At 32.7% G+C, this 13,458-nt stretch overlaps 1 protein-coding gene across 14 annotated transcripts in view; it reads left to right on the forward strand.

Moving 5' to 3' along the window:
• LOC113510108 (dynactin subunit 1) overlaps positions 1-13,458 on the forward strand; it is a 70,728-nt gene that overhangs the window by 50,513 nt on the left and 6,757 nt on the right. For 6 of the 14 annotated variants that reach the window (XM_052899422.1, XM_052899425.1, XM_052899467.1 and 3 more), the window contains 5 exons: positions 3,060-3,092; positions 6,076-6,108; positions 9,826-9,864; positions 12,689-12,773; positions 13,134-13,296. In XM_052899422.1, coding sequence (XP_052755382.1) covers positions 3,060-3,092; positions 6,076-6,108; positions 9,826-9,864; positions 12,689-12,773; positions 13,134-13,296 — 353 coding nt within the window. Of the gene's footprint in view, positions 1-792; positions 808-3,059; positions 3,093-6,075; positions 6,109-9,825; positions 9,865-12,688; positions 12,774-13,133; positions 13,297-13,458 lie in introns of all 14 variants that reach the window. The other 8 variants (XM_052899430.1, XM_052899460.1, XM_052899450.1 and 5 more) reach the window with 8 other exon arrangements.

The raw sequence follows: 13,458 nt of genomic DNA on the forward strand, positions 1-13,458 counted from the left end.
GTGTTTTTGATTTCCGCGCATTGTTTGAGAAAAGTACTATACAAGCCTTGGCCACAACTAGGCATTGATGGACTCACGTATGCGCGCCTCGGCTACGCCTCGGCCCACATTTGCACGGTCGTCCATAAATGCCTCAGTTGCTGGCCGCTGCAGTAATGTACTATTATAATTTATCTCTTATTACTATTAGTATATAGTTGAAATTAATATAAGCTAATTATGGCCCCGTTAATCTTGTATGTACAATCAATTCACATACACAAGTAGTATACGAATCTATCGATGGGTATAGCAACTCTACCGTGTATATGAAATAGAATGAGACGGCATTATTAGGAGTCTTATTTTTTTTACTAATGCGTGCAGTGACGAAAACGTATCTAGCGATAGATTAGTTTACTATATCGTTGTTTCTTGTTATTGTTATTAGGTATGGGTAAATATTGATTCCGATCAGATATGTATATATTGGGACATTGATGGCGGGAAAAAGGTGATCGCCCATTTCGATATCGCTTATATCGGTCGGATATCTATTATGGAATATGTTAAAAGTCTGTAAAACCAATATTATTTTTTGAATAACAGTCTTTTAACATATTTGTTATTGGACCAGTATATAGATATTGTAACTAAAATATATAGGTACTGCTATATATTATCCATACAAGATTTTTTTTTAATTCCAAATGTTTTTTTTACAATCTATTTAAATATAACGTGTTTATTAGAGTTTTTATTTCATCTATAATATATACATAAGTATTTAGTTTGTTACCTTTTTTTTTATAGATTTGCTGCTATTAAGTAAGTCGTGTGAGATTTTTGAACGGTTTGGAGTGAACAAATAATAACGATAATAGGGTATATGCCTTAATTTTTTTATTTTTAAAATTTTACCATATTTAATAATAGATTTTTTTTAGTATATGATAATGAAATGGTAACCTCGCCTGCGTTAACAGTATACGCTGGCGGGGCACCAGTGAGGGATGATAGGTGGGATTGGAAAGGCAGGTCAATTCGCCAATCGTGATAAATACACCTGGCTTTGAGCACGATGGATTCCAAGGGGGACCACGTGGACATCGACCTGACATAGTATATTGCTAGTAATGGAATTTGAAAATTACTAACAATTCCTCCCCCCCTTCCCCCCCAAATAGAAAAATAGTAGGTACTAAAGAAGTAATAAGATGGATATCCAGTCCCGTCTCTCTTTAACTGCCTAAAACAAGAAATAAATTAATATAATGAATTTTGTCTAGTTTGTTTGTAAATTGTCCCAATATTGTACACCGCTCCACCCGCTAACATTGGGGGGAAAGGGATTGTTAGTAATGGAGACTGAGAATCCTATTGCTAGCAATATACCCAACCAGGTCGAACTCCTCGCGGTTCCCCCTGGAAACTGTCATGGTTAATTCCAGATGAATTCATCATGATGGGCCCACTGGCCTGTTTTCATTCTCACTCTATCACCCTTCACTGGTGCTCCGCCAGCGTATCCCGTTAGCGCAGGCGGGGTTACCATACCATTTTCACCCATCAAAAAAAAACCCGCTGACATTGACGTTCCTTTACATTTTGGGTGCTGCTGGAAGAGAACTCTATTAGAGTTAAGCTCGCCTTTGTACATTTGATTACCTCTGTCATACTTTAATGTACAATTGGTGTGTACAATAAAGTATAAAGAAAGAAAGATATTTAATATAAGACGAGATGTTACAATTGTTTGAAACTATTTAAATTAATTAAGACTGTTTTTTTTTGTTTATTTTTTGAATATTCTGGCATATACCGTATTGTTCAATATAAAATGACTAGACCAAAGACGTGTTCGCTGCGCCAAAAATGTAACAAAACAGGCGTATTGCAGGCGTTCATAGGCTACGGTAACCGCTTACCATCAGGTGGGCCGTATGCTTGTTTGCCACCTCAGTGGTATAAAAAAAAGCATTATTTGACTAATAATAGTAAAACAAATAGCACCATGGTTAGTTTTAAACTTTTAAGTTGTTTAAACATATTTTAAATACATAATTGGGACTTGACGCGATGGAAAAACCTTGACAGGTAATAGTAGCTACATACCTGCTTCTTTATTGTCGAATTTCCTGTCGCGATTTTTTTTTATACAACTTAGAATGGCAAACAAGCTGACGGCCCACCTGATGGAAAGTGGTAACAATCGCCTATAAACATGAGCAGTACCATGGACATAACAGAGTATACTGTTTCACCCATGATACCCCCCATGCGTTGAAATGAAATGAATGTGTTTGCATGGCTGTGTTTCGGTATGAAGGGTGGAATATGGCAGTGAATTTACTGGGTACAGAGGGTACATTTGAGTCCTCGGGAATGGCAACGCATGGGGTGTATCATGGGTGGTGACAGTATACTCAGTTATGTCCATGGTACTGCTCATGTCTATAGGCGACGGTTACCACTTTCTATCAGGTGGGCCGTCAGCTTGTTTGCCATTCTAAGTTGTATAAAAAAAAAAAAAGTTTTTACTGCATAATAAAATGTTACAAACCCCCAATATGGCCGCAGCGAATATGCCTTATTTATAAATAGCATGCATAGTGTTAAAAACTTACATTATTTAATAGACTTAACAGAATTAAGCTAAGTTAATTATAACAAAGCCAAGATAAAACCATGAGATTAAGTGAATCGGGTAGAAGAGACACTCAAGTCTCGCGTTCATCTTTGTGAATGAGGCAGTAAGGTCAAAATGTATCCATCTTCCCGTCAGACCTCGTCTGGTTTGGGATCTTCTTCCTTCCTTTTTGATAATCCGCTTGTCAAATATAGCAACTATTGGCAAATCCCCCCAACGGGGAGACTTATGTTCAGCAGTGGACAGTTAAAGGCTGGTATCTTGGTAAAGATAGTTTATAACAGTACTAGACATAAGCGGGTCGTAAACGCGCCAACACATGTTTTATTGTTTCACGGCAGTGTCTATTCTACCCGGATATTTATTCTTATGGCAACACTAGGCTAATTGTGTGCGAAGCTAGTCATACTAAGAGTTGTATGTGTGACAGCGGCGGCGAGCAGAACCACGCTGGACTACAAACGTATGTAAACGTAACATGCATGCCTACCCTTACACTTCAATGTTATTAATGATAAAGGACTGACAGCCCTAATCCAAGACTTATATTCATTATTTATTTATTTATTTAACTCTTTATTGCACCATAAATAAAAATATACAATGACAAGTGAAATAATTCAATTGAAATACAGTAACATAAATTTTTATGTATTATTAATGATTTAGGATCGGGTCGATTTTAATGGTTGAAGAATTAAACATGACATTATTAATGATTTAAGACTGAATTGATTGAAATTCGTGATTGAAGAATGTTACATAGATGACTTAACTGTTGTGGTTCAAAAATTTTACATAATTGATAAAAAACAGAGCAGGGTTGGTTTCTATGGTTGAATAAATTAAATATGACATTATTAATGACTTAATATTAAATAGATTTTTATTTATGTATTTATTTACATACATGTTTTTGGTGAGTTTTACAGGTTTTTACCAATGCACTCACTAAATATTAAAAAAAAAATAAACAATATAATAACACAATATTGAAATAATAATAATATTAATATAAATCTAATTATGTTATAAAAAATAAATGTTAAAAATGCATTTCTACGTAATTTGTTACCGCTCTACGAAACTCTGTGGCAGTACAGTGAAATAAGTCCAGATTGGAACTCGCTACTACCTCAGCAGACGTAGCGCCCTCGTGAGTGGCGCCTGATCAGCATGAAATGTCTTGTTGCTTGGTAGGGCAAATATTTCGTGATTACGGTCAAGCTTGTTGATATCTAGGACAGACATGCATGTAATTGCAATGTAATTGCAACTAAGAGTAGGGTTGTTCTCCGTGGTTGAATAGTAAAATATGACATTATTAATGACTTAGGACTGAATTTACTTTAGTGGTTGAAGAAATTTACGTAACTGACAACTCAGAGCGGTAGTATATTATGTTCACGTACTGGCAGAGTTATGTTCACTACAAGAGCAGGCTTCATCTCTGTGGTTGAAGAATTAAACATGACATTTTAATGACCCATGATTGGGTTAACTTTATATTATATTTTAATAACTTAAATATTATATTGTTAATCTATTAGCATTAATATCTATTGATATATAAATAACTATTGATTTATGAGTTATTTTTATATATAATACATATATATTTATATAATTAATAAATAAAGTTATTATGTATTAGTTATAAATCAAGGCAGTATTGATTTATATGGTAATTTAATTAAAGGTGACCTTCTTGACAGTTTGACTGACTTTTCTAGTTAAGAATTAAATACATTATTAATGACTCGGGACATGATAAAGTTCTGTGAATGAAGAATTAAATAAGATATTATTAATGACACGACATTAACTTCTGTGGTTGAAGAATAAAACATAACGTTATTAACGAGTCTGGATTGGACTAACTTAAGTGTTTAAACATTTAAAACATTATGTTTATAATTGTTAGGTGAAATTGATTTATGTGTTTTATTACAAAAAAAAAATTACTATTAGACGGTTCAGGGGTCTAAAATAGTCACTTTAGTATTTGTACTAATAACACTAAATCAAAATCATACTAAAGTGACATTTTAGACAGTCTGACTTAAACAGTAACCAGAATGAAAGTTTAAATAATAGAATCAGATTAAGTTAACTAACTAATGTTACTATGCTAACTGTGTCGTTACTATATGTCTAGGTTAATTAATAAAACTCAATTTAATGTTAATTTTAAACCACTTTTTAATACAGCCTGTATATTGGTAAAATCAAGGTAACTAATCTGTCATAATTAACAAGTTAATCTGATGTAAGGTAAATTAAGTAACATTTTTTTAATACAAGTTGTATGCGGCTTAAGTAACTTATAAACTTAATTTAGGCAACCCTGTCAAATACAGACTAAATGTGGCTGAGGTTAAGCTAACTTATTAACTTAAAATAAGTTAAATTATACAATCTTTATTATAGTTATAGCTAAACTCAAGCTAGCTAATATGCCATAAGTCAAAAATTAAATCGGGCAACCCTTTTATTACTATAGTCTGTATATGGCTGAAGTCAACTAAGTTATACTCGTATAAGTCATCAGGCTAGCGTCGTCTGTATACGACTAGTTAAGTTAGCTAATGTGATATTTATTTATTTATTTATAGGATTACCAACATAAGATACAGCTAAACATTTTAGTACAATACACTGGTAGATTAGATCTAACTGTTCTTACATTTATAGGCAACCACAGAGTGCCTTGTGTTTGATAAACATTAAAATAGAATTAAATTGTAATAAGTGAATATATTAGTCAACCTTTACAAATATTGCCTAAATATGGCTAAATTCAAGTTAGCAAATTTGATGTAAGTTAATTGGCTAACTAAACTTAGTTTAGTTAGAAAGTTTTTTTACTGCAGCCTGTATTACTAAAACCAAGCTAGCTAAAGTCATCAAATTAACTAAGTTAAATAAGTTAACATATGTTAAACTTCTTCTCTTATCTAGCTAATATAAGTAACTAACTAACTGGCTAACTAAATATAGATGCATAAGTTAAATTTGTTACTTTTTCAGTTATAAACTAAATATATAACTAAAGTTAAGCTAACTCCAGTGTCATAAGTAAATAGGCTGACTAATATAAGTTAAATTGCTGCTGGTGTCAGACTAGCTATAATGATATAAGCGAAAAAGGCCAACTAAGCTTAACTAAATTAAATTAAGTAACCTTTTTAGTTATAGCCTAAATACGTCTAAAGTTAAGCTAGCTAAAAAGATATATAAGTAAACAGGCTAACTAAACTAATATAAGTTGAATTAGTCAAATGAAATGAAGTGAAATATATATGTCATTTAGTCAGACATTTAACATAATAAAGGCCATGTGACAGTACTTTTTTGGCATATGTTTTATTGCCTTAAAATTGTAGGCATGTATTAAATAAGGATGTATCGTTAATGTTGGTGATTATTCTATGTATATGTGACAGCGGCGGTGTCGACGCCCGCGCGGGACTACGCACGTAAGCAGCAAGCTATAGCCTGCTAACTCGCATGCTTTGCTTGTTCTAACTATGTGTAATGTACTCTGTCTGTCTGGCGATTGATTTGTATCATCTAATTGTTGGGGTAAGTTTACACTGGGCCAATTACTGGCGTCAGTGGCTGATCTAGCTATTTTGAATGGATTCATGTAAATATATTATTGTTATATTAATTCCCTCCAAAAAATTATAAAGATTAACAATATGGACACAAATAAATATAATTCTTAATTACATAAACTTTTTTTTGACTACGATTTTGCTGCTGCGAGAAGAGATATTGTAATGTTGAATGCGAACGTATGGTAGTAACGTCGGATACTTTTAAATAATATGAGTTAATCAAAACTATTGGAAATTGTTTGTTTATGTAAACTAGAAGGTATACCCGACGTTAACACACTTCGATATGAACGTTCTTAACTAGACATAGGTAATATCTAATATTTATATATTGAGTTCTGTTTTTTTTTTTTTTATACAACTTAGAATGGCAAACAAGCTGACGGCCCACCTGATAGAAAATGGTATCCGTCGCCTATAGACATAAGCAGTACCATGGACATAACAGAGTATACTGTTTCGCCAATGATACCCCCCATGCGTTGCCATTCCTGAGGACTCAGGTGTTATTCCTCTGTACCTAGTAAATTCACGCCATATTCCACCCTTCAAACCGAAACACAGCCATGCAAACAACTACTTCACGGTTGAAACACGAATGGGAATTTTGTACAGTCTCCCATTGATGATCATCCACTTCGATATCGCCCATACCAGTCCGATATCGTTACGAGCGAGTTCTTAAATTCGATATTACGTATTGGATAACCGGTAGTTAATATATCTGCTATTGGGCCAAAATATGTATAAATATTGTAACTACAATATATAGATATATAGTACACTCTGTTATGTCCATGGTACTGCTCATGTCTGTAGGCGACGGTTACCACTTTCCATCAGGTGGGCCGTCAGCTTGTTTGCCATTCTAAGTTGTATAAAAACAAAAATATAGATATTGCTAGATATTACTCACTCTTATTCTTAACTCGCTAAGAACTAATTTCGCTGCAGCACGCATATGACTGATTCGTGTCTACGTAGTCGGGCACTGGTTGCCGAAAACTAACATGCAATATTTACACAAAGTCCATGAACTGACTCCAAAAATATTTACCAGGAATTCTGTAGTGTTATGCTGCACGTACTTGAAATTAAATTACACGATGGCAGGAACGGACTAGCACTGATCGGCCACTAAATTGGAGACAGTAACTAACCTAATGTAAATGTACCCTCAAGATTTCCGCATTCGAAGGGCAGTCCTCGGCGTACTGTTTTATTAGTTGAAATACAACACAATTATATTACACACCGCACACGAGTCTATGTAAGACTGCTGGTTACACAATGGGGAATATTGTCCCCCGAGAACAACAAGTCCCTCGTCTGCGGATACCATAACGTTGCGTAATCATCGAAGTGTAATCATCACAAAAACGAGCATTTATTAATTTTAATGCGCGTTAACTTTTTTTTTAATGTTAAATTGTTACATATATATCCTATTTTTAATGTAACAATTACCGGTTTAACCCAGTGTAATTAGATCGAGAGAGCTCGACTAGTTTCGGGATCAATTCGTGATCCTTAATCATGAGCGGCTGTGGTGTGAGTGCCGGACTGACAGTTATTACATTAAAATATAATGTGTGCTTATGAAACTTTTAACAATAAAATAGCCTATTTTATTTTAATAATATTTTATGAAAATGTAAATATAATGGAATCGACAATAAGACAGTCTGTTGATGTCCAATAGTAACAAATAATTAAATTGTGGTCCACAAAAAAATTAATGTAAATTGTGACAAAACCAATTATTTTGATTTAATAACTAAACTACTAAACCGATTTTGATAAACTTTTTATGGGACCAATCTGTAAGTATATCCTTTCAAATAAAAAAAAGAATTTACCAAATCGGTTCACAACTGACGGAGTTATGAGGTGACAAACGTAAAATAAATAAATAATCGAATTAGGAACCTCCTTAATTTTTTTTAAGTCATTTGAAAAACCATATTAACTACTTGTATATTTATATTTTTTACTAAATACATTTAAAAAAAAACTTATTATATTAATAAAATTTGCTTACACTTTCATTAATTTCTATCGAAATAGATTTTAATGTAACACCATTTGTAGGTATTTTCAACTAATAAAAAAGAAATGGTTCTCAATTCGTTTATATTTTATTCTTTTCTATGTTTGTTATCTTATAACTGCGTCAGTTGTAAAATGATTTCAAAAAGTTTTTTTTCCTGAAAGGATATACTTACACATTAATCCCATTAAAATTTTATTAAAATCGGTTCAGTAATTTAATTTTCAGATCAAATTATCTTGTTTGGTTACAATTGAAATCAGTTTTTTTTTATGGGACATAATTTATAATTATCTCGGTCTGTACGCACCTTTATATGACATGTTACAAAATGACCCTTCTTATCTGTAATCAGTGTATTAAACCAACACCAAGTGCCCGTAATCTAAACATGCACACGTCCTAACCTGCACGTTCGTTGTGAATGGTTCTAATTCTAAAGCGCCATGTCTCTAAACCTATCTTTAAAGTTAAAACTTCAATTTGATATCACAGCGAAAATCTATGTTGTAAGGATTAATATGACCTCTATTTCTAATACATTTAAGTGGAAATTATTATAATTTTAGTTTATGACGGTCCATATAACAGTAGTTGCGCAAAATTATCAAATTGACGTATTAGGTTAAGAGGTAAGTTTAGAGACGTTCTCAATGTTACATTACAAAAAATTTCAAGTCAGTCGCCAGCTTTATATCTACATATGACTATAATATATGTAGGTATTTTATGTAATTTTTTTTTTAATAATTATCTAACGAATGTATTGAGAATATTTGGCGATGAATATTAATTTTTATAGTCATGAAATAGAATTTTTTATTAAAAACTTTACATTACGCTTTTTTAATATTTTTTATAACGTCATAAAAAATTTACGCTTTTTGCCGAAGTTTATTCATTTATATAATTTTTTTTTTATGATATAATAATGATATGAATCTTTTTTTTTTCTTTAAGTTAAGGTAACATTTAAAAAAAGTGCTTTTATTATATTTTGATTAAGTAATATAAGAGTATTTTAAAAGATTACTTTATTTTTAATATTGAAACATAGTTGCTAAATGTTTTTTTTTATCATGCTTCATAAATAGTGCCTTACATTTAAAAGACAACAATAATTAATTGTAATATTTAAGAAGTGTAGTTTTTAAGAATTAAGTAAAAATAAGTACAAGTTTATAGTTAAGTACATTGTCCAAGTTTGTAAGTTACATATTTTTTAATAATAACTTGAATGTCGGCTTTATCTAGTCGGGCAACCCCGTACTTGTTATTATGTTAGAATAAATTTTACAATGTCGCGTTTAAAGGACTTGCATCCAGAGCCGTAAAACGTATTAATAAAAAAAAAATGAATAAAGTTGATATAAATATTTTTTATCGCTCGCTTCGTATAACCGAGATGTTAAGTTTTTTTTTTTATTAAAGCTATAACCTTGCAGTTTAAAGTCACTGGCAGTTTGGCTTTTTTTTCTAAAAAAAAAAATAGTTTGTAATAAATCCTTTTTTAATTGGCGTAGCGGTGGTGACACCTGTGTCGACACAAAAAGAGATGCCGCGTAAGATTTTTAAAAATTTATTCGATGTTTTTAATAAATTTATGTTCGGATAATATATGTTCGGTATTGCATGGGTACATTTTTTTTTCTTAATTTGCAAGCAGTCTCGTGTTATTTATGTAGTGTATAGTCTAGGGGCCGGTTACGATTTATATGTTATTATCGTTATATTTGTTCTTTTTTTTAAATACTGGTACAGTGGTACCTCGATATACAAGTGCCCTAATATACGAGTGTTTTGAGATACAAGCTGCCGAGCGAGCGATATTCTGCTTTAAGATTAGATCAAGATTTGAGATACAAGCAATCGTACACTGCACCGCTGCACACGACCCTCGCATGCGGAGTGGATGTTGGTGTCTAACAGTTTCTCCCACTTCAGACTAACACTTAACAAAAACAACTCAGGTGGTTTTATGGGAGTACGAATTAATGGTATTTCAATTAATTTTAATAGGGAAAATTACTTTGAGATACGAGCAAAGTTAGGGAACGAATTTTATGTCCACAGCTAAACATAGGCCTCTCCCATAGACTGCTATACCAAGGGTCTAAGTGTTTACCTAATATTATGAACATGGGTTAAAGTTCCATTAAATTATTTTACCAGAGGGAGACTTTGTACAAAAGTCGATTGCTTGGGTACCTCTGTCCCATTCGTGTTTCAACCGTGAAGCAGTTGTGTTTGCATGGCTGTGTTTCGGTTTGAAGGGTGGGATATGGCGTGAATTTACAGGGTACAGAGGAATAACACCTGAGTCCTCAGGAATGGCAACGCATGGGGGGTATCATGGACGAAACAGTATACTCTGTTATGTCCACGGTACTGCTCATGTCTATAGGCGACGGTTACCCCTTTCCATCAGGTGGGCCGTCAGCTTGTTTGTCATTTTAAGTTGTATAAAAAAAAAGTTATGCCAATCATAGCTATTAACATACTAAACGTAATGTTTGTCATTTCTTTGTTTAATACATTTTAATACATTAATAATTTAAATGGATTTTTTATTGTTGTCGTATAAATTGATATCAGCCCCTAGACTAGTCCGTTAGTTTTGTTTACTCACCAAAAGCGAGGGAAAGGTATAGTGTCGACTTAATACAGAAGTAACTGAAACGAGCTTTATTTATATGAATGAATTAATTTTTTTTATGTTTATAATTTTGTCAATAATATGCATGACTATATACAGGGTGTTAGGGAAAAGGTTTTCAAAATATGTACTGTGATAACGGATTTCGCAAACGATTTGCCGCCCCCCCCCCCGCTTCATACGTCATTTATCTAGAAAAGACCCACTAATCTCTCGAATTGGAAATAACTATACGTTTTGCAAAATTTCATCGAAATCGGTTCAGCTGTTTCGAAGATTAGTGTGACGAATGTCGTGACACGAGATTTTTATACACGTATTAAGATTTGTGATGAAATAATATGATTGTATGTGTATTGTTAATTATAAAACACTAACACAGCCGTAGTTGAATCGTAAAACGAACAATAGTTTCCCATATAAAATGCTTTGAACGGGCAGTTTATCCCATACACCCTGTATAATGATTGTGACGTCATACTTCAATAACTATTAAGTACATTAAGTTGTATGCTTGAACTGTAACAAATTCCCTAAAAAATAGAGCAATATTTGTTAATGGGGACTAGTGGCCCCATTGAAATTAAGTAGATTCTTATCAGCTCGACCTTCACACGGTCCGCGTGGAAACTGCCGTGTGAGCTCATTGAATTCGTCCCGATGTCCAACTGACCCATTATTCCTCACTGGTGCCCCGCCAGCGTATATATATATATATATGTATATATATATATGTATATATATATATATATATATATATATATATATATATATATATATATATATATATATATATATATATATATATTACATTTTATTTATTTAATTTGATAAAGGTACTTTCTTAATTATACGCTACTATCATACCTACTTGTACAACAATTAGTCCATTACCTTAAGGTTGTCCTGTAAAGATTGCTCTCAGCAATAAGACCGGCTCACTGTACTTATACAACTGTATCGTTACATTTATTAATTGTCTCGCTTATTCCCTATATTGTATAATGCAAATAAAGTATACACATTCATTCATATATTGTAATTTCAGAGGCCTCCGTATCATATTTTTTTATAAGTAAAAAATAGAATATTTAAAAACAAAAGAGTTCCATACGGTTATATTTTTAATAATAGCTAAAAAGTAGAGTACATTCAAGCATACAATTTAGTATTAAGCTTTATTACTCTATGGTTATTCTCTTGTTATGGCGGGAATTTTTTATTTTTTAATCTGTACATGTTATTAAAAAATAAAAAAGTTTCCGACCTACCATCTAATACGACTAATGCTAAATAATAAATATATAATAATATAGTCTTATAATTGCTTACAGTGTTGTGAAATTTCTTTAATTTATTATTAAATATTATATTAAAAAAATATCCTTCTCTTGTTAAAGAAAAAAAAAAAAAAAAAACAAAGATTTGATTGTATAAAGAATCAAAATCAAACTCGAAATCTTTCAGCTCTTTGTAATATTATTTTTTATATCTTTTTTTTTTAAAGTTATTTGTCAATTTTATTAAAAAAAAAAATTATATAATATCCTATTGTCTGTGATTATTTTTTGTAATAAATGCATTTTTTTTTTCAATTTAATTTAGAACAATTGTAAAATAGTTTCAATGTTATAAAACCGCCCTTTGTAATCACATCGTCTTAGGTGATTTTTTTTATTATATTTATAACTGATAAATGAATGAATAATAATAATAATTTTATTGTACAGAGGAGACACCTATGAAGGTGGCTCCAGGGGTCGCCGCCGGGGAAGTGAACGAAGCTCTGCAGCATCAGCTCAAAGTGCTTAGTTGGTGAGTGTTAATATATTTCATTTTATGCAACATAGAATGGCAAACAAACTGACAGCCCACCTGATGGAAAGTGGTAACCGTCGCCTATACACATGAGCAGTACCATGGACATAACAGAGTATACTGTTTCGCCCATGATAGCCCCCATGCGTTGCCATTCCTGAGGACTCAGGTGTTATTCCTCTGTACCCAGTAAATTCAGGCCATATCCCACCCTTGGGCCATGAATCACAGTGGCCTGAAGGCATTATTATATTGGACTCGAAGAGCATTGTAAGTTTTTCGACTATAGCTGATCCACAAGCTACTTGTGTAGAACACCTGACAAGAAGCTTTAAACGTGACGTATTCAATACACAGGACCGTGGAACGTGAACGCGCAGCCCGAGTGGCGGCGTGCAGGCGAGCTGAACGCGCCACCATCAGGAATCTTCGGCCGCTGGAGCACCCGGCGGCCGACGCGGCCCGCGCCAGGAGGCAGGCCGCCGCGCTGCTCGAGAGGGAACTGGCTTCGCTGCACACTGTGAGTTCAGTTGTCATCACCACTCGTGGTAGTTTTTTTTTAACCTTCAAAAGCCTGATTTTTTAAATCAAATAAAAAAATATATAAGTGTACCCTTTACTATGTTTATTAATGGGGGAAAATAGTATAAAAAAATAAATTATTTATAAATTATAAAATAAT

Source organism: Galleria mellonella, unplaced genomic scaffold, assembly GCF_026898425.1.
Source record: "Galleria mellonella isolate WM207_F2 unplaced genomic scaffold, CSIRO_AGI_GalMel_v1 utg121, whole genome shotgun sequence".
Taxonomy (NCBI): domain Eukaryota; kingdom Metazoa; phylum Arthropoda; class Insecta; order Lepidoptera; family Pyralidae; genus Galleria; species Galleria mellonella.